We start from the raw sequence: 21,493 nt of genomic DNA on the forward strand, positions 1-21,493 counted from the left end.
GCACATACTCATGTATATCTCCTTTGAAGAATAACTTTGTGTTCTTTACCCCTTTAAAAAATTGGGTTGTTATCCTTTATTATTGAGTTCTTTGTATACTCAGATACAAGTCCTTTACCAGACACATGATTTGGAAAATGTTTCTATGGCTTGTCTTGGACTTTCTTGATGGGTGTGCTTTAAAGCACAAAGTTTTCAGTTTTGATGAAATTTTTGCTTGTACTTTTGGTGTCCTATCTAAGAAGCTATTGCTGAATCCAAGTCTCCACTATTTTATTCTAAGTTGTTTTACCTCTTACATTTGTGTCTTTGTTCCCTTTAGAGTTAACATTTTGCATGTGTATATCCAGTTATTCCAGCACTATTTGTTGAAAGTAGGAAGGATACATTTCTGAATATTTGTTTTCTCTGAAGAAGAGAAAGAACAAGGGTGCTGAGTAGAAACTGTAAGCTATTAATTACCCTAATCAAGTGTGAACAGAAAGTTCACTGTGAAGTGTATCATATCAAGTAAGTCTGACATGAGACTTGGAACACTGCACTAAGGCAAGAACAATTAACTGTGCTAATGGCAGTAATGGAAAGATTCTTGTCTTCAGGGTTTGTCCAGTTTATACTCAGCACTTAAATAAATGCAAAACACTATTTTAATAAATTGCACAGGACATGGGTCAGATGTAACAGCAGAGAACCTAAGACACTACAGATATGAACCTAGTTTTAAGTAAAAATAAGTACAAAACTTGAATTTATATAAGCAATAAGTTAAAGGTGGTGACATAAACAGGCTTCCTTTAAATAAGATTTATCCTGGTGCACCTAAACTCATTCTACTGCAAACAAAACAAAACCAACAGTATTCAGACTTCTTAGTAATATCTCCTTATAAAATGTAATACAGGACAATTCTGGTTACAGTTCAAAACTGAAGCCTTTGTTTGAGGTAGACCCAGCATAAATATATCAAAATATACTATTTATGGGGAATTTCAATTTTAATAAAATTGAAGTTTTACCTGTCCTTAATCTTTTACAACTTTGTCTTCATATTAACTGTAGTCTATGAACATTAACTTAATGACAATAAGAGATATTTTACATACACAGGTGAATAATGTGTTTGTTCATTTTTTCCCATTAAAATACCTCCATTTCTGAAAGTACATATAACTATATGTTTTTCTATTTTGTCTTTTCAGATCTGGATCTGAGAGAACGGAGAAAATTGTTCTTATTAGTAGGTTTCCATCTTCAGATTATTTAAGCTTCTCCCAAATTTCTGAAAAATCTCATTATGTGGTTAAGACAAACTCTTTCATACTCTCCCAACTGACCATTTTTCCCCCAATTTATTTATCATACGATATGAAAAACCATTATGCCAAACTGAAAATGTTTCATTATTATCCTCTTCAGAAGAAGTTGAAACAAAGGCTTCTTTTCATTCTCTGATGAGCACTGTGCTCCTCCAAGAGGAGTCAGGTATCCACTCTTACTATTCAAAGTAGTAGTGTGAAGTCCAGACAAATGGGCTGTGAAAATCACATCACCTGCATACTCCCCAGACAACATTTTCGAGCTTGGTTGTAGCACAAGAAGTGTCCATTTCATGGCTCATGTGTTTACCTTCTGCCTAATAGAGTTTAATGATTTCTATTTAAAGGTACCCCAGCAAAAGGGTTTTCGTAGTGTTTGGTATTTAACTTGGCCTAATTTTCATGTGTAAGTAAACTATATTCACAGTTTGATAGGTATTCTGTTAACAGTCTTTTTATTTTTTTAAGTGTTATTCTTAAGAGTTGTAGACCAAATCTCTTCTGGGAATGTAGTCTTTATAAAAGGAGTCAATGTTTTAGAGACTCCTTTGTCATTATTCTCACTTTTTAAAAATTTTATTGGAGGATAATTGTTTTACAATATTGTGCTCGTTTCTGCCATTCTCACTTGTTTTTAAAGTACATCCAGTTGAATTACTCAGTTGGATAGTGGTAAATTCAAACACAGCACCTGTTGGCTAGTCTGTTCTTACTGACTTCCCGCTTTCTACATTTTAGGTAACTCTGAAATGTTTGTAAGCCCTACCAAATTCCATGTAGATTTGATAACGTACATAATGGAAATTCCTAAGACATAAACACAAACTTGTCCACTGTGCAGAATTTGTAAAATATTGTCAGTTGAATTTTAAAATAAATGTTGACCAATTATTTTTAATAAAAATGTTAATATATTTTAGGTCCTTCATTTGAATGGGTATCTATTGTTCCTTAGCAAATGCCTGCATTTATTGGTATTCGCAAAACTTGAACATCTGTAATTCTGTGAAGATGACCAGTGTTTCCTTGACAAAGATTTCAGCTCAATTCTTTCTGAGTGGTGTTTTAAGGAGTACTGAGTTATATCTTTAGCTCTGATCTTTAAGAAACAGATTATGATATCCTTTAGTAACTTTACAAAGTGATTGATGGCACATACTTCTCCATCAAAGAGATGCTCATCTAACTCTACAAAAAGATAAATATGCCCAGAAAGCTCATATAATATTTTCTGTTGAAGGTAAAATTCCCTCTGTTTGGGAAGCAGTGGTTCATGAACTGTCGGCTTTGAATGGGTTCTCACAACTCGCTCACAAGTATTTATGACTCGGCACAAACTTTCAGAAGGGAAATGCACACCATTCTCCTTTTTAACACACAACAGGGATCCAATTTTAGAGGCTTTGAGATCCGATGCATACAGCGCACTGAGGCAGTCCTCGCATGTTAACAGAGCTGATAACTTATTGGCAATATAACCAGCGTAAGAGGTGAGATTTCGCCTACGAACTGACAGATCTAGTAATGCCTCACTTAGCAAACAGTCAGACCAGTCTGGGCAAATATCCTCTTTGTAAAAAAGACTCTCTATAATGCTGACACCATACTCACGCTGAACTGTCCCGAGGGCCAGGTCTGTCCTTCGAGCAATTGAAATGTCAAGGCTGCTTACTTCACTTAGGAAGACCTCATCTTGTAATCTGTGTCTGGTCTCCAAATTATGGTAAGCTTTCTGGAATGCCATGCAGGTGGGGTTAGAAGTGGTTACTGATACCTGTCTGAGCATCTTTAGAAATAATTCCAAATGATCCTGACTGAATTTGTACATCAGGAGATAGGGGAAAGGCATGACTTTGGGGAAAACATAATTTTGGTAGAGCCATTTTAAGCTCTCAGCATTAAGCAAAAATCCCAGGAATCCCAGTTTTCGCTTACCTTTAAGGATTTGATTATTGCTAGTGTCAGATAATGTAACAAAAATAGTCTTGGCTTCAGTTAACACATGGTTGATTTTATTAAAAGTTTCAGGTAATAGAGGTCCTTTAAATTCCTTTCCATAAAAGTTCCTACTATTAAGAATGTCAAACAGATTGTTAATTAACCGTAAGAAGTGGATGGTACCAACACAGTTCTGAAAAGAAGGCAGGCCTAATGACAGCAAACATTCTAATGCCCTGACCACACTCTCACTGAAGACCTGGCTGGCACAATTCGTTTTCAGTATGTGGTTCTTCAGATTTGCAAGTTTTCGTGGGATTCTCTCCATATGCGATAATTCCTGTTCCTCTAGTGCTGCTAACTCCACGAGGTGCTGCCAATGTGCTGTGCCGTTGATAAACTGAATGCTTTGGAAATTCTGAAATGCATTTCTTATTAATTTAAGCAAGTGGCAAGAATCAAAGAAGTAGGCAATCTGTTGGCTGGATGATGAAGGATGCTGAAATGTACACTTCACATTGTCTCCGTCGAGATGTATCCCCAGTGCCCTCGCCATCTGAACACTGTGAGCTGAGGCGTCAGACGTGACAGCCAGCACTGTGATCCCTATGTCACTTAGCTTGCCAATCGTCAGACGAAGCAGCTGAGCTTGCAAATATCCAGAGGCCCTGTTTACAAAAAAATAACCGAGAGGTGTGCTCCAGTGACCAGAAATACCCACTGCCATGAGCAAGACAGTTTCTGAGGCGAGTGGCATTTCGTCAGCATCAAGGGTGCCAAGACCGAAGTCCATAAACCCTTGCAGATGGTGACTGCTGGGGTCCCACTGAAGCTGCTGCGTGAGAGACAGACCTTTTATCATCAATGAACAAGACTGATATCGCTGGTCTCCATTCTCTACTTTTTGCTGAAGAAAAGAAAAAACGTTGCTGTTGAAACCTGGACCAGGTTTGCATTTGGACAGCCATCTAGAAAATGTAAAAGATGAAAAATATAAAACAGAGAAGAAGAGGGACTTTCCTGGTGGTCCAGTGGCTAAGACTCCCGGCTCCTAGTGTAGGGGGCCTGGCTTCGATCCCTGATCAGGGAACTGATCCCACGTGCTGCAGCTAAGACCTGGTGCAGCCAAGTAAATATTTTTTAAAAAACCACTAATAAAGGCATTAAAAAAGGGGAAATGCCTTAAATGGTTCTAAAGTAGCCTCAACTCCCTATTGAAATAAATTCAAGTAGCCAAATTGTACCCACACTTTCAAGCATATGTTCCTATTGTTACCATAAAACAGTAAGATAATAGAGAAATGAGGTGTGTGCACTCAGGTGCTCAGTCATGTCCAACTCTTTGCAACCCAATGGACAGAGACCTCTGTCTATGAAATTTTCCAGGCAAGAATAATGGAGTGGGTTGCCATTTCCTCCTCCAGGGGATTTTCCCAACCCAGGGATCGAACCAGCATATGTTGCATCTCCTGCACTGGCAGGTGGATTCTTTACCGCTGTGCCACTTGGGAAGCCCCAGTAGAGAAACTTAAATAGAACAGCATTTTTTAAGACGCAAACATACCACAAAATAATTGTAAACTTCTTATTCACTTAAAAGAAGTGTACAAATCAATTACCTGGTTTGTTCTAATTGAGGTGTTTATCATTTAGATCATAAACCAGCCTTACCTGTATATTCACTGCAATGAGAAAACTGTAGAGGGGAAGAAAACTTTGAGAAACCGCGTGCCTCGACCTCACTTTACCATTGAGGAGACTGCGAGGCCGCTACTGTGCTGTGCCTAGCTGCTCGGTCGTGTCCGACTCTCTGCAACCCCATGAACTGTGCCCCGCCAGGCGCCTCTGTCCATGGGGATTCTCCAGGCAAGAATACTGAAATGGGTTGCCATGCCCTCCTCCAGGGGATCCACCCAACCCACGGGCTGAACCCAGAGGGAGAGGGTAAGATGTCCGGCCCATGCTGTGCTGCTGGTCATGCACAAACAGGAAACTCAGCTTTCCTGAGACCCTCGTTCAGTGCTTTCCTGACTGCTCTTTACAGGCAAAGAACTATGCCCTTTGGGACAATTAAGTGCCTGCTAGCTCCCAACAAAAGTACCTATACTATGATGTTTATCTTAGGAGTTTGGTTTTTTTAAATTTAACTTAGGCTGCACTGGGTCTTCGTTGCTGCCCAAGGACTTTCTCCAATTGCAGAGTGGGGGCTACTCCCTGATGGGGTGCACGGGCTTCTCGCTGCGGTGGCTTCTCTTGTTGCAGAGCACCGGCTCTGGGTGCATATGTGCTCAGTGGTTGTAGGACCCGGGCTTAGTCACCCTGCAGCATGTGGGGTCTTCCTGGACCAGGGATCAGATCCATGTCCCCTGCACTGGCAGGCCGATTCTTAACCACTGAACCACCGGGGAAGTCTAGGCGTTCTTTTACAGTTTCCTTGACCTTCCCAGGCTGCTGCTAATTCTCTCCTATTACTGTTAGTGAATGTCACTAACAGAATTCTTCTATCAGGTCTAATTCACTCTAAATTGCTACAGATCAGGAAAGGAAGTAGTCAAGTTTAATAATTGTCTAAAATAAGACTAAATGGATTCTGAGGTAGACTGATATGCCTGTCTTTGCTGAAGTTTACTTTTATAACTCTCAAATGACTTTTTTTAGGTTGAATTTTTTATTTGGGGGCTATATTCTAGGTTGCCAAGATTACTTCCTAGACTAGCCGATCTCTATTTAATTGAAATTTTAAAGTATGTCTCCATATATTTCAGAACAGGGCTTTCCAAATATTTTGCTGCAATCTGAAGGCGTTAGTTGCTCAGTCATGTGTGACTCTTTGTGACCCCATGGACTGTAGCCCACCATACTCCTCTGTCCATGGACTTCTCCAGGCAAGAATACTGGGGTGGGTAGCCATTCCCTTCTCCAGGGGATCTTCCCAACCCAGGGATCAAACCCAGGTCTCCTACATTGCAGGTAGATTGCTGCAACCCAGAATTTTCATAAACAATTTACCCTTACTATATGCCATATCCTTACTATATGTATGTGTGCATATAAATGCATATATAAAATTTAATGTGAATTATGACTCACTAAATTGATTTTAAGATGCACTAATAGATTTGAAAAACAATTATAGGATGCAAAAGACATACTGTAACTATTTAGGAGGCAAAAATATTAACCAGTTGTTTATATTTTAAAATAGGGCAAAATAAGACAATGAGAAAACATACAGTGGCTCTCGACAGAGTGCTACAACTCACTGGTATGGTGAAAAACCCTTTTCAAGCGTGTCACCAAAGTTTAATAAAATAAAATTTATTCTTTTGCATTACGATTCTCAAATGAACTCTAAAGATGCTAACTGTGTTACACATACAGTAAGTATATAATGAAACTCTTTAATACTTCTCAGTAAGAGTTCTAGCTTAAACAGGTTAAAAAAGTTTATGTTCTGGTGAGCTTGCCTTTTAAACGGAAATCTGAATGATACCTTTAATGTCCACAACTACTAGACTGAAGCTTATCAGGCAGAAAGACAAGTGAACTTATTCATTTTAAGTTTTTATAACTTAGAGTAGAAATACCCAAACCAGGTTTTTAGAGTTGTAGGGAAGCAACTGATTTCTCTCTCACACCAACTTTTCCCCTGACTCAAAGTGAAAAAAAATTTTTTTCTGATTGTATAAAATGACACTTTCATTTTTTCTTAAATAAATGAAACAATACAGAAAAGTACAAAATGTAAAGTAAAAGAAAAAAAAACCACTGTTAAAAGGTGAACTTTATAAAACTAACAGATTCACAGACATAGAAGACAAAAGTACGGATCCCAAAGGCAAAAAGGCAGAAGGGATAAATTAGGAATCTGGGATTAACATACCCACACCACTCTATATCAAACAGATACACAACAAGGGCCTACTGTACAGCACAAGGAACCACGTTCAAAACCTGGCCATGACCGATAATGGAAAAGACTCTGAAAAAGAATATATATATACAAGTAACTAAATCACTGTGCTCTACACGCCTGAAGCAAGACAACACTGTTCACTGTAAATCAACTATGTGTGCTAAGCTGCTTCAGTGGTGTCCGACTCTGTGCGACCCCATGGACTGCAGCCTGCCAGGCTTCTCTGTCCATTGGCTTCTCCAGGCAAGAATACTGGAGTGGGTTGCCATACCCTCCTCCAAGGGATCTTCCCAATCAACTACACTTCAATATAAATAAATAATTTTTTAAAAATCACTTAATATTTTAAAGACATTCTTCCAGATCTTTTTCCTTACATCTGTTCACAATCCTAAATGCACATCCAGGCATTCTTTCATTCCATAAATATTTATCGAGCAACCACTGTCGGGGCAGGAGCTGTAACAGAGAACCAGATGCAGACCTCGGACTTGAGCAGCTCAGTCTCATGAGGTAGACAGTGTCTTAAGTACTAAGATTCAATTCCACATTGTGTGTGCAAGAGGGCACCTCGGCCAGAATTGGAGGAAGAGCAGGCTGGGCTTCAGAAAGGATGTGTCATCTGATCTGAGTCTGAAGGTTGGGCTAACATCCAGGACTAACAGGGAGAATGGGCATATCAGGCAGATGGAGGAGTAAGTCTCCAAGGTCAGAATCAGCAAGAAATGCCTTATAGAAGGAATACGGACTCTAAGAGGGCAGGGAAGGAAGCAGGAGATGAGCCGCAGAGCCCAGCAGAGCCACGTTTCATCGCAGAGGCTCCGGGAGCCACAGGAAGGAGTTAGTCTACAGTCTCCAGGTATTGGAAGACCCAGGCAGCAGGAATGTGACTGGTGTGAATTGAATTGTGTGCCTTGAAAGAGATGTATCGTCAAGCTGATCCCCAGTTCCTCAGAGTGTGCTCTTATTTGGAGATGGGGATCTTTACTCATCAAGTTAAAATGAGGTCATTAAGGCACACCCTAATTCAACATGACTATGTCCTCATAAGAAGAGGAAATGTGGACACAGAAACACACTTGGATAATGGAAGACAATGTGGATAAACACAGGGAGAAGACCACCATCTATCAGCCAAGGAAAGAGGCCTAGAACAGACCCTCATCTCACAACCCTCAGAAGGAACTAACCCTGCAGCAGCACCTTGATTTTGGACCTCTAGCTTCCAGAAGTGTGAGGCAATACACTGCTGCCATTTGAATCAAATAAATAAAAATAAAGGGATCTGTAAAACCAGTGATTTTAAATAACAGTGAATAGTGAGTAATAAATTTATAAGGCATCACAGTCACTGTGGTTTTTTGCTTCCCACTGAGAGAAAATGATAGTGGAGGACAGGGAAGCCTGGTGTGCTGCAGTCCATGGGGTCGCAAAGTCAGACATGATTTAGCGACTGAACAACAACAAGAAGAGAAAATAAATATATCTATGTATTTTGACCACGGATCCTAAAAAATTCTTTTTCATAATCTGTTCTCTGGACAACTGCACTGGCATCAGTGATCTGTGCCTCAAACCAATGGTATCAGTCTAGAAAATCTTCTAAACTAATCACATATTAAAACTACTGAAGTATATGAGAAATTCCACTATTTCAAGATTCAGATTTTACCACCCAGAGTCTCTACCATCTGAAAGATGCAAAAAAAAAAAACAAATTGTCAGCTTACATGTCCTCATTTTGCTGATCAAATATCAAGATTGTGATGCTATTGCAATACCACCTGCAAGTTTTTAAAAAGAGAAAGTGGATGAAAGGAAGACTGTGAATACAAACAGTGTTAGTGGATAAACTGCAAGAAAGAACAGTATGTTTTATTTTACATCGAAAAGGTAACTCACGTTCTGAGGATGGAAGAATGAGGCAGCTTGAGAATCTTTCTTACATGATCATAGACCTTGCTACTGCATAAGTAGAGTGTACATGCAAACTGCTTCATTTCTGCGGAGTATTCAGCTGTTTCTCTCCAGTTATACAGCTCCCACTTAAAATCTGTGAAGAGTAAATTTATTCCTTGTGATGAAAAATGTGTACAGTAACATTTTCAGACATAGATCATAGTATTTGGATATAAAAATGTGCTAGGCACCAAAATTCAAATGTAACCACCTTTTAACTGAGTAGGTTCAGAGGTTACTATCCAGTCTTAGAGACTATCAAATTTATCTTGTTCATTGTAGATCATTTCACTAAAAAGAGGGATGAAAAATGTTCCAACTTAAGTTATTTATGTTTTACTATTCATTAGCAGCCTATGTGGATATTTTTCGAGGAACAGGGTAGAAAATGAAATAAATGAGTAAAATTAAGTCTCTGGATTATGAGGACATTCATTTGTTTTAGTTTGTTCCTTGGTTACAATTTATCTGAAAGTAAAAATTAGACACAAGAAACATTTTAAGGGATATGGTATATGGCATTAATCAGAATGAACAGATAAGTCTTTCCTACCATTGAGAAAAAAAAATTCTCTGTTCCTGGTGAGGACCCCTATTTATAACCTATATTCCCCTCCTGGAAAAACATAAAATATGCTCCTCCACTGGAGGTATCTACTCCTTTTGACATGCTTCTTCTTCTTCTTTTTTTTTTTTTTTACCAGAATGCAAATCCAAAAATCCCTACCCCTTTCATCAAAGAGTATGTTGGCAATTCTTATGTTACCCCTCTTCAAATATCCTGGTTCACGAAGACTAGGTAGTCTTTCAATGGATATATATATACTTTATAGAGTATTTCAGAATTAACTTTGGAGACTTACACAATTTTCAGACTCAAAGAGATTTTGCAAATTATGTAGTTCAACTCATTGCAAAAAAGGCTTTACTGATAAATTATGCAGCAGTTAAAACTGCTTACAAAGAATGTGCAGTGACAAGAGTGTGACTATAAAAAGTGAAAATTACAATATATGGTATAAACTATATGATCTCATTTCTGGGTTGTAGGATTATGTGTTATTTTTATCATTTATACATTTCTTTGCTTCTCCTCTAATAAACATAGAACTTTTAAAAATGGACAACTGTAACAAGATTTTGGTGATTATTTTTCATTTTTCTTACTTATGCTAGAGAACCTCCGGCTAAAGGCATATTTTCATGGGCAATACAAAATAAAAATGTAATGATATTTCATAAAAATTAGGAGCTGTGCAGTATTACTGGTCACTGGGGAACATACCAGAAAATTGTGCTCGTAGCAGACATTCTGTTTCCTCTGTAAGTAGCTTCTCTTCTATAAGCGCATCAATTAGTCGTAAGCCTTTTCTCTTCTTGATCATCCTGTAGTTTTTTGCAGAAGCAAGTCTTTTTTTGGACACTTGTAGCATCTGCTGCACCTCAGCTAGTTTCTCTGCTCCTATTGTCAGAGGTCTCTTTAAACTGTAGTTATGGTCTTCAGTAGCAACCTCTTGAGAATTATCAGGAAGTGGCTCTTTTAAGATTTTCTGTCTTGCTTTACCTTTAAGGTGTACACCTTGGAGAACCTAGGACACAAATGGAAAATGAGGTTTATTTTAGAAATTATCACACAATGATTATCTATTAAAATATCACTGAATACAAAGAACTCACCTGGCTGCCGTGGAGAGTTAGTTATGAAAGAAAAGGTAATAATCTCTGATTTTTAAAAATGTATAGTCTCCAGGACAAGGTACACAAGTTTTTTGGGGGTGGGATCTATACAGAAATAGTAGCGTAATGCTGAGTTTCTGAAATGATTCAAGTAACTAGTGAAAGGTGGTGATAATTTGGGACGGTTTTGAGTTGTTCTTTGAAAGAGTAATAACATGGTTAATGAAGGGGACTGGGAAGTTATTTGTGCAGAAGGGAAGGCATAGGACAGAGCATGGGCCTTGGAAGCAAGACTCCTGGCTCCCTCACTTAAAGCTGTAACTTAACCTCTATAATCCCTCAACTTTTCATGTATAAAATGTGGATAACAATACAGAGTTGACTTGAGGCTACAATAAGCTAATTTACATAAATTGCCTAGTGCACTGCCTGGACCATTGTGGGTCTCAATAAATTATAACTATTACTGATTTTAAATAAAATCATAAAAGCAAGGCAATTTATCATATATGTAGTGGGTAAGTATTTGTGGTTCCAAAAGAGAATTCAGAGCAGTTAGAGATGCACAAATTAATTAATAGAAAGCTCTTGGAACTTATGAGTTTGGATGTGACACCAAGTATATTCTTCTGAAAGAGGGAATGAGATAAAACAACACTGAAAGGAGATTCCAATGAATAAAAGGATGGTGAGGGCAGTACCAGGACAGAATAGTTGGGTGACTATATGAAGACTGCAGACAGTGACTGAGTCATATATGGAGTGAGTGCATGACTAAGGGGTAAAAGGATAACATAAAAGCAATAAAAAGAAACAGAAAAATATAACACCAATACTGGTGACTGACTCATAGAGAATCTTCTATTTTCTGTATACTTCCTTCCATATCAATGCTAATGACTAGGTACATTTCTGGTCAAAATCAATAACATTTTGGGGGAGAGCCAAAAAAAAGGGTAGATAATTTCAAAGTATTGGGTTGGCCAAAGAGTTCATTCTTTTTTGTAAGATGGCTCTAACAAAAAAGAGCCATTTTACAAAAAGTTGTCTTTAACCTAATTTGGAACAATTATGTTAGACTGTTTTGTGACAGATGTCATACCAGCATACATTAAAAAAAAAAAAAAACAACTATCAAAATTGGTGAATTTTTGTGTAGTCATTTTAATATTGAAGGGGGAGGAAAAAAGCAACAGTTTCAGCATATTATACTTAATTACTGATATTTCAAGAAAGGCAAAAATGCAACTGAAATGCAAAAAAAGGTTTGTGCAGTGAATGGAGAAGGTGCTGTGACTGATTGAACGCATCAAAAGTGGTTTGCGAAGTTTTATGCTGCAGATTTCACTGAACGATGCTCCATGGTCAGGTAGACCAGCTGAAGTTGATAGCAATCAAATCGAGACATTGAGAATGATCACCATTACACCATATGGAAGAGGGCAAACATACTCAAAACATCCAAATCAAGCACTGGAAATCATCTGCACCAACCTGGTAATGTTCATCACTTTGATGTGTGGGTTCCACATAAGTGAAAAAACCTTGACCACATTTCCACATGTGACAATTCTCTACTGCAATGTAACGAAAACATTCCATTTTTAAGACAAATTGGGATGGGCAATGAAAAGTGGATACTAGACAATAATGTGGAATGGAAGAGATTGTGAGGCAAATGAAATGAACCACCACCAACCACAAAGGCCGGACTTCATCCAAAGAAGGTGATATAGTATGTATGGTGGGATTGGAAAGGGGTCCTCTATTATGAGCTCCTTCTAAAAAACCAAGTGATTAACCCCAATAAGACCAACTGAAAGCAGCTCTCAATGAAAAGCGTCCAGAATTACTCAATAAAAAACACATAATCTTCCATCAGGCTGATGCAAGACTGTGTTTCTTTAATGACAAGGCAAAGCCTGTTACGGCTTTGTTGGGAAGTTCTGATTCAACTGCTGTATTCACCAGACACTGCACCTTCGGATTTCCAATTATTTCAGTTTTTACAAAATTATCTTAACAGAAAAAAATTTAATTCCCTGGAATATTGTGAAAGACACTTGTAGCAGTTCTTTGCTCAAAAACATAGAGAGTTTTGGGAAGACAGAATTATGAAATTGCCTGAAAAATGGCAGAAGGTAATGGAACAGAACAGTAAATACGTTGTTCAAAGAAGTTCTTGGTGAAAATGAAAAAATGTGTCTTTTATTTTCACTTAGAAACCAACGGAACTTTTTGGCTAGCTCAATATTATGAAAACTGTCTCATATTTAAACAAAACCCTGAATTCTAAGGCTATTTACATTTACTAGTTGATTTTTGCGATCACTTCAGTAACTTTTATGTATTTCTAGACATGATTTGCATATATACACCTTCCAAAGCAGAATTATTAATACATATGTATTTAAAAATATTACATAATGTTACATATATATTTAAAAAAATAAAAGTATTGTATTATTGGATTTACTTTTTAAGGCCTAGGTTTTTGGTTTTGCTTTTATCTCTGTAAATCCTAGCTATAATGTGAGCAGTCTCGATTTTCAGTTCTATAAATTGAATTTTGTTTACACCTAGATTTAAGTACCTTGTATAGAGAAACAGAAGGCACAGCTCCTTTTTTCAGCTTTCTTCTTATGCCATATGACTCAAAGTCACTTTCTTGAAAATGTTTGGAACATAGCATAGCACCCGGTCCTGGGATCCAAATCTTTTTGCTTCTCGGGTCCATACGATTAACAGCCCTGATCCATTTTGAGCGCTGTATGGTATCAGTTGGAAATCTACAGCAATCATATTAAAGTTCCATTAACAAGAAACCTCATAGTAATACTACAGTATTATTTATTACACAAACCCATTTATTATTTAACTGCTTTTATGTAAACATTTAGTCCAGCTAAAGTTTAACTCACTTGATCTGATTTCAAAGTTCTTTGACTTTTTAAATCCAAAAGCTCAGTATCTAAGTGATCTCATCTGTTTTAACTTGCATGTGGACAATTCTCACATTTAATATTCTGCACATTCTATCTGCACAGCCTACAGTTAACAGAATCTGCTCAAATTTAACATGTGTCTCTTTCCTTTCCTGTGGCAATTTTAAACTATATCCACAGATTCTTTGGTATGCCTCCTTTCAAGGGGTGAAGCCTAATTCCCCTCCCCTTGAGTGTGGGCTGGAGTTTGTGACTTGCTTCTAAAGAATATTAAAAAGGTAGAGGTGATAATGGGCTGTAAGAGTAGATCAGAAAAAAATACTGAGGATTTGTCTTTCTTGCTCTATTGAATGGTTTTTCTTTGGGGGAAGTTACCTGCCATGTCATAAGCAGCCCCGTGGCGAGTCCACTTGGTTAGAAACTTGAGTTCTCCAGTCAAAGGCCACATGAGAGAGCCTTTTTGAAAGGATATCCTTTGGCCTCAATCAAGGCTTCAAGTGACTGCAGTCAGGCTAACATTTTGATTGCAATCTTATGACACTCCCAGTCACACCTAGTTAATCCACTCCACAATTCCTGACCCTCAGAAATTTTGTGAGAAAACAGATGCTTCTGATGAATTTTGAGGAAATTCATTACTAAACAGTAGAAAACAAGTAGAAAAAATCCGCTGGATCACAGAAGAAGCAAGAGAATTCCAGAAAAACATCTACTTCTGCTTCACGGACTATGCTAAAGCCTTTGACTGTGTGGATCACAACAAACTGGAAAATTCTTAAGAGATGGGACTATCAGATCACCTAACCTGCCTCCTGAGAAACCTGTATGCAGGTCAAGAAGCAACAGTTAGAACTGGACAAGAAACAAAAGTCTGGTTCAAAATTGGGAAAGGATCACATCAAGTATGTATACTGTCACTCTGCTTATTTAACTTATATGCAGAGTACACCATGTGAAACGGTGGACTGGATAAACCACAAGCTGGAATCAAGAATGCCAGGAGAAATATCAACTACCTTAGATATGCAGATGGTACCAGCCTAATGGGAGAAAGTGAAGAGGAACTAAAGAGCCTCTTGATGAGGGTGAAAGAGGAGAGTGAAAAAGCTGGCTTAAAACTCAACATTCAAAAAACGAAGATCATGGCATCCAGTTTTATCACAACAAATGAAATAGGTTGGGGGAAAAATAGAAACAGTGACAGATTTTATTTCCTTGGGCTCCAAAATCACTGCAGATGGTGACTACAGCCATGAAATTAAAAGACGCTTGCTCTTTGGAAGAAAAGCTATGACAAACCTAGACAGTGTATTAAATAAAAAGACATCACTTCGCTGACAGAAGTCCATGTAGTCACAGCTATGGTTTTTCTGGTAGTCATGTATGGATGTGAGTGTTGGACCATGACGAAGGCTGAATGCTAAAGAATTGATACTTTTTGAACTGTGGTGTTGGAGAAGACTCTTGAGAGTCCCTTGGACTGTAAGGAAATCCAACCAGTCCGTCCCAAAGGAAATCAGCCCTGAATATTCATTGGAAGGACTGATGCTGAAGCCGAAACTCCAATACTCTGGCCACCTGATGCGAAGAGCTGACTCACTGGAAAAGGCCCTGATGCTGGGAAAGACTGAAGGCAAGTAGAAAAGGGAACAGCAGAGGGTGAGATGGTTGGACAGTATCATCAACTCTATTGACATGAGTGTGAAGAAACTCCGGGAGATGGTGAAGGATAGGGAATCCTGGCATGCTGCAGTCCATGGGGTCGCAAAGAGCTGGACACGACATAGTGACTGAACAACAAAAGAAAACAAAGTACATTTCCTACACTCAGTTTTTCTATTTTGTTTTGAAAAGACATTTTCTTAGTCTTGAACATAAAAACTACCTTCCATTTTTCTACTTGTCAATCCCAGCCAAATTACTATATTCAGAAATGAGTGAGGGGGAAAAACTCATGAGACTAATGTAATGAAAATCACAGAACTGCTCTTTCTGCACCCTCTTCTTTATCTTGGAGACAGATCGACAGGTATGACTCTTAAATATTTTAATTCATGCTTTAAAGCATATAGTTGTAAGGAACTGAAACTGGTAAAAAAAAAGTTTCATTTTTCTCAGCTAATTTTGTTAGGGAAATGATATGTCAAAACGGTAAAACATAATTCTGAGATACTCTCTCAATCACCTTGAAAAACAACACTGAGTTAGAAAACCTGCATTTAAGCCTCAATTCCCTTTTATCAGCCATGTGGTATTAGATACATCTCTCAATCTATCAGCTTCCTGCAGGGCTGCAAGTATATGACACAGATGTGTTCAAAAGCACTCTGTAAATGGAAAGGTACCATCTAAAGTTTGTTCTTTGCTAGGAACAACCAATGCCACTTGGGGGACTTTTTATCTTATTGTTCCAGGAAAATGATGCTACACAATCATGAGAGAATGTACAGGGAATTATTTTCCAATAAATAAAGGCACATCTCTCTCTTTTCTGAGTTTTCTTAACAATGGTACGTGTTTGTGAGGCAACATTTCCAGATTGAGTGTAGTCTCTTAACAAGTAAGGGACCATCAAAAGTTCGCTGGTCTACCAAGTTACATTACTAGCCTGATTCTCTGATGCAAAGCTTCCCAACTGGCACACCTGGAGCTCTTGAAGTAGTTACATTAAGCTAGTTCCAAACAGCTTTGTAGGTTTGTAGGTTTCTGATGTGTAAGATGACACGGAAAAGGCTGGTAAATACTGTAGTCTAACCAGCATGATTGAGTTCTGGACAAAAATAAACTGGTATTAACAATAATACTTTTAAAGCAATCACCTTATGTTTTGTATGTTTTAAAAACATTTTTAGTCTTAAAAACAAAACAAAACAAAACAAAGCTCTGTAAGATAGGTTTTTATCCTCTCACAGAAGATGAAACCAAAACTAGAGCAGCCAAGTTTAGCCATCAGTAAATAGTCAGTTAAAATTGGAATTCAGGAACTTCCCCGGTGGGCTAGTGGCTAAGACTCTGTGCTCCCAATGCAGGGGGCCTGGGTTCCATCCCTGGCCAGGGAACTAGATCCCATATGCTGCAACTAAGAGTTCCAAAGACAGAACTAAAGATCCCATAAGCTGCAACTACGACCAGGAGATCCTGGGTGTCACAGCTATGACCCAGAGCAGCCAAATAAATAAATAAATCAAAGTAAATAGATTAATTACCAAATAAAACTGGAATCCAGATGTCCCTAGTCTAAAGCCACCTCTGAAACTGAAGGTCATTCATTCGTGTCCGATTCTTTGCCACCCCATGGACTATACAGTCCATGGAATTCTCCTGGCCAGAATACTGGAGTGGGTAGCCTTTTCTTTCTCCAGAAGATCTTCCCAACCCAGGGATCCAACCCAGGTCTTCCGCATTGCAGGCAGGTTCTTTACCAGAAAAATTCTAAACCAATCACCATCTCATATACATAATAATGAAATGGCTTACACTGTAACACAGAATCCATTTTCTTCCTCCTGTTGACTATGCCTTTTTTATAATGCTAGTGAGGATTTACCTCTGGCTCCCTGCACTTCAAATATTTTCCAGAAAAGTGGCTAACAAAACCTTTTCTACAGGAGTTACATCCAGGGAGGGAGGGAGAAAGGACTGAGGGGCAAGGCTTTAACTACACTTATAGCTTAAGTCTCTTCTAAAAAAGAGAAAAAATCAAACATGTTACCATCTGCTTATTCTCAGTGATGGGAAACAGATGTTTGTTACATATAAATAAAAGTTTAAAATAGAATTCATTACAACAGTTCAGGCAAAACTCTTCCAAATCACCAATACATATATTTCCTTGGTTATGAAAGGAATTTCTTAATCTCTTTACACCTACAGAAAGAGAATATATCAAAGGGTCACTTCAATTTTTAACTTGCCGGTCCCACTTTCCATTTAGTCAGTCACATGTTTGACAGAGCACCAATATTCTCATAATATCAGAGGCATGTATTCAAAATTTTTGTTATGGAAAGAGTGCCATGATCAAATAGTTTGAAGATGGCAGCTTCAGGCAACAGCAAGTTGATTAACTCTCTCTTTCCCATATTACCTTTTTGCTGAGCCCTTACTTCAGACCAGTGTCACCTTATAACTAGGACTTACACCACAGTATCCTAACTCCTTCTCCCCTCTCTATTCTTTCCTGTCTTCCTTAAAACTTTAGCCTTCAGGAAGACCAACAATTCCTTCTCATTCATACATAGATGGTGTCTAATTCTGCACACATGTGCCATTAACAGAAGTACAGAGGGAATGTATTTAGGTTGGAAGAGAGGTATAGAGGAAAGGCTACACAGAGGAGCTTAGACGCTATCTTTTAGGCACTAAAGAGCCCGCGGTCTTAAAACACTTCCCTGAGGGAGCAGGCATGATAAAATTTGCACTTTTAGAAACATAATTTCCAGTAATCTAGAAAATGAGGGCTTCCCTGATAGCTCAGTTGGTCAAGAATCCGCCTGGAATGCAGGAGACCCTGGTTCGATTCCTGGGTCGGGAAGAGCCGCTGGAGAAGGGATAGGCTACCCACTCCAGGATTGTTGGGCTTCCCTTGTGGCTCAGCTGGTGAAGAATCCACCTAATATGCAGGAGACCAGCGTTCATTCCCTGGGTTGAGAAGATCCCCTGGAGAAGGGAAAGGCTACCCACTCCAGTATTCTGGCATGGCTTGCAAGGAGTCAGACATGACTGAGTGACTTTCACTTCACTAATCTAAAAAATGAAATGAACGGGGAAGAAATTAGGCATCAGAAATCAAGAGTCACAGCACACTGGTGTAATAATTACAAAAAAAAATTTTGTTTTTAATTAAGCGGGTCTTGCTTTGGTCCTCAACATATGAAACAAAAGCAAAAAGTGAGTTCTTCCTTATTTAAAGAAACTAGGGAAAACACACAGGAAAAACAGGGCAGCAAATGTTGACGAAGAAATCAAAGAAAAGGGAGAGAACTAGGGAGAGAATGTCAGTAACAGCCAAAGGAGGTGAGGGTTTCAAGTAGTGACCAATATGATTAAAAGTTAAACAGAGGTCAAGAGAAAGAGTTATTAATATAATTGCTCATTTAGATTTGCCAAGATTACCAATGACCCTCAGTCAGTGGGTGTGGACAGATATCTGGCTGTGGTAGGTTGATAAATCAACAGGACTTAGGGAAGTAGGTGTGGGCTTCTGTTTTGAGGAACTTGGTTATAAATGGAGAGTGGCAGGGTAGTGCAGAGGTGCACAAAGGTTCAAGAGTTTGTGTGTATTTAAAAGTGGAAGTAATTCAAGCATACTCAGTGTTTTTAGGCAAGTAAGCAGCAGAGAGAGCAATTTAAAATAAAACAAATCTCAGAAAAGAAAGGATACAATTATAGCAGCTTAGGTGGAGGAAGCAGCCTTCCTTAAGAATAAGCAACACTACAAAAGGCCTACCATACATAGCTGAAACTCCTTAACTTGACATGTTTTTAGAATGTGTTTCCAAACTACTTTACCCAGGCTTCTACATCTTCACTTTCCATTCTTTTATTTTCCCAAGCTGTGCTCTGTGCTCAGTGCTGTCCAGCTGTTTGCAACCTCATGGACTGTACCCCGCCAGGCTCCTCTGTCCATGGGGATTCTCCAGGCAAGAATACTGGAGTGGTTCGCCATCTCTTCCTCCAGGGGATCTTCCCCACTGAGCGATCAAACCCAGGTCTCCCACATTGCAGGCGGATTCTTTACCATCAGAGCCACCAGGGAAGAAGGCCTTTTCCATTCTATTTCTACTTAAATGCTATCCTCTTTCCATCCCACCCTCTATTCTAGATAGGGCTCAAGGTCCAACTCAAATACCACTTGTCCCATTGAGTTCTTTTTGATCTTTTCATAAAAGTCCTTTGTCTACCTTTGTCTAACTCTCTACCTCCTATTGCCTTAGTAGGCTACCACTTTAAAAAATACCGTACATTTCTTTCCCTCTGAGAGGATCTGTTCTACCCACTTTTCTACCTCGCATTAACTTCAGCGACTTTTACCAGACTGTCCCACAGATGTGGGTTCAAATTTGGTCGGTCTGAAAATACACCCCACTCTTGAGCCAAATGAAACCCGCTTGCCATGACCAGATACAGCCAGAATCGGACCTGGCTTGTAGAGCTGGGCTAATAACAGTGAACAACTGGTAATGACACATAGTACTAGTTAAAATCTGAAAACAAGGACCTTCGGAACCCTACTGGGTACAAAAGCCTTGTGTCTCCTGTTTCTTATTTTTAAAAGGGGGGTGTTGGGAGGGGGTGGAATTCAGTCTCCCAGGCCTTCTCTGCGTTCCAAAGAGTAGATCAAAGCAATGGCTGATTAGGGAAGTCAGGGAAAGCAGAAAAGTAGCACTTAAACTAGATAACCTGAACAATAAATAGTTGAGTGACAAAACAACAGTCCCGATTCCTCCTCAAGGGATACACATAACAACGTCTTGGCTATCTTTATATAGTTCTGTAAAAACTAAACCCCACCCAGGTAGAGAACGGTGACCACCTGCGGATCACAAGCCCTTAGACCTCAGGTTTGGAACCAGAGGTCTAATCACAACCAAAAGGCTGATGATTCAGCTTCTCCAAACACCAACCTGTTACCCCCCAATCAGAATAACGTCACGCGCCCTGCCGCCCTCACCCCAAATGCCGCTTTGAAAAAACCTAAAAGCCATCAGGGAGTTCAGAACTTTTCAACACCATCTATCCATTCCCCTCGCCTGGCACCCTGCAATTAACGCTGGACTTTCCTTCACCTCAACCCGCCACCAGTAAACTGGATTTGCTAACCGGAGGGAGAGGAGAAGCGAGCTCTATTCCGTAACAAACGCATCCGTACTCATGCTCCCAAGCAAGACACACACTAACGAAAGCGCACGCCTTCAACAGTTCTTCTAAACTGCCTTCCTTTCTCGTCTCTTCAATAACACGACGGAAAGGCAGCAAGACTCCTTTAGAGTAACTCCTGCTAAAAGCTACTGGGGGTCGGGAGGCAAGCTACAGGGCACGGGTAAGGCAAGGAGAAAACAAACACTCCGCAGACAAACATTGAGCCGGATGACAAAACAGCGTTACCCTCCAAGTTGCCCAATTCCCTCCCCCGCCCCACGCTACGCACGTCACGTCGACGGCGTCACGCTCCACCCGGCCCCGCCCCCACCCCCCACCCCCGTGGCCTGCCGCCCGCCTGGCCGTGCTGGGAGTTAGCGCGGAGGCTGTTCTCACGCACTGGTGGAAAGAGAGGCCGCGCTCCCGGCTCAGCACGGTGTCTCGGGTGCTGCAGCCCACAGCCGAGCAACTTCGGGTCATCTTCTTGCTACGTGGGGCTCCACCTCCGGTGTTCCCGCGACAGCATGAGTCGCGGTCAAGTTAGCTCCACCCGCTGACGCGGCAGCTACCACCTTTATTTGTTTGAGAAAGGCGGGCTCTTAAGGCGCTTTGGATCCCGCTCTACCTCTCCGCGGGCGCTGCGCTCGCCGCCGTGGCCAATCATAGAGCACGTCACGTCGCAGCAGCCAATCGGAAAGGCCGGGGGGTATTAAGTCAACCTCTGGGCCTCCCCTCGCTCCTCGTTGGAGGGCGATAAGTGTATTTCGCTGCAATGGGCTCTTTTTCGTCTGGCCTTGTGAAATCCAGGGCCATCGCGTTTCCTCCGAGGCTCGGCCAGAGAATGCGAAGGGAGAGAGGCAGGACAAAAGTTGAGGCGAATC

The 21,493-nt window shown here is 39.8% G+C and overlaps 1 protein-coding gene across 4 annotated transcripts; it reads right to left on the bottom strand.

The window, feature by feature from the left end:
* Positions 1-2,127: 2,127 nt before the first annotated feature.
* Positions 2,128-21,293, bottom strand: THAP9 (THAP domain containing 9). 4 transcript variants are annotated; one of them, XM_061145681.1, is made up of 5 exons: positions 21,013-21,292; positions 13,400-13,595; positions 10,415-10,718; positions 9,073-9,223; positions 2,128-3,922 (listed from the first exon to the last, which is right to left on the bottom strand). In XM_061145681.1, the coding sequence occupies exons 1-5, from the start codon at positions 21,090-21,092 to the stop codon at positions 2,242-2,244; spliced, it is 2,412 nt and encodes an 803-aa protein (XP_061001664.1). In that variant the 5' UTR covers positions 21,093-21,292; the 3' UTR covers positions 2,128-2,241. The 4 variants fall into 4 exon arrangements, with proteins under 4 accessions (XP_061001664.1, XP_061001665.1, XP_061001663.1 ...); XM_061145680.1 differs by lacking the exon at positions 21,013-21,292 and adding an exon at positions 14,127-20,841 and having other exon boundaries at positions 2,136-4,222; XM_061145679.1 differs by having other exon boundaries at positions 2,138-4,222; positions 21,013-21,287.
* Positions 21,294-21,493: the final 200 nt, after the last annotated feature.

The sequence above is a fragment of the Dama dama genome, chromosome 6, assembly GCF_033118175.1.
Source record: "Dama dama isolate Ldn47 chromosome 6, ASM3311817v1, whole genome shotgun sequence".
In the NCBI taxonomy this organism is placed as follows: Eukaryota; Metazoa; Chordata; class Mammalia; order Artiodactyla; family Cervidae; genus Dama; species Dama dama.

Excerpts from the sequence above, each read along its gene's own strand:
- THAP9 (XM_061145679.1), bottom strand. The coding sequence starts at position 21,092 with ATGACCCGAAGTTGCTCGGCTGTGGGCTGCAGCACCCGAGACACCGTG. Across the intron at positions 10,719-13,399 it reads CTTCTGTTTCTCTATACAAG|GTTCTCCAAGGTGTACACCT; the intron begins GTACTTAAATCT and ends TTTGTGTCCTAG. Across the intron at positions 9,224-10,414 it reads GCTACGAGCACAATTTTCTG|ATTTTAAGTGGGAGCTGTAT; the intron begins GTATGTTCCCCA and ends TACTCTTCACAG.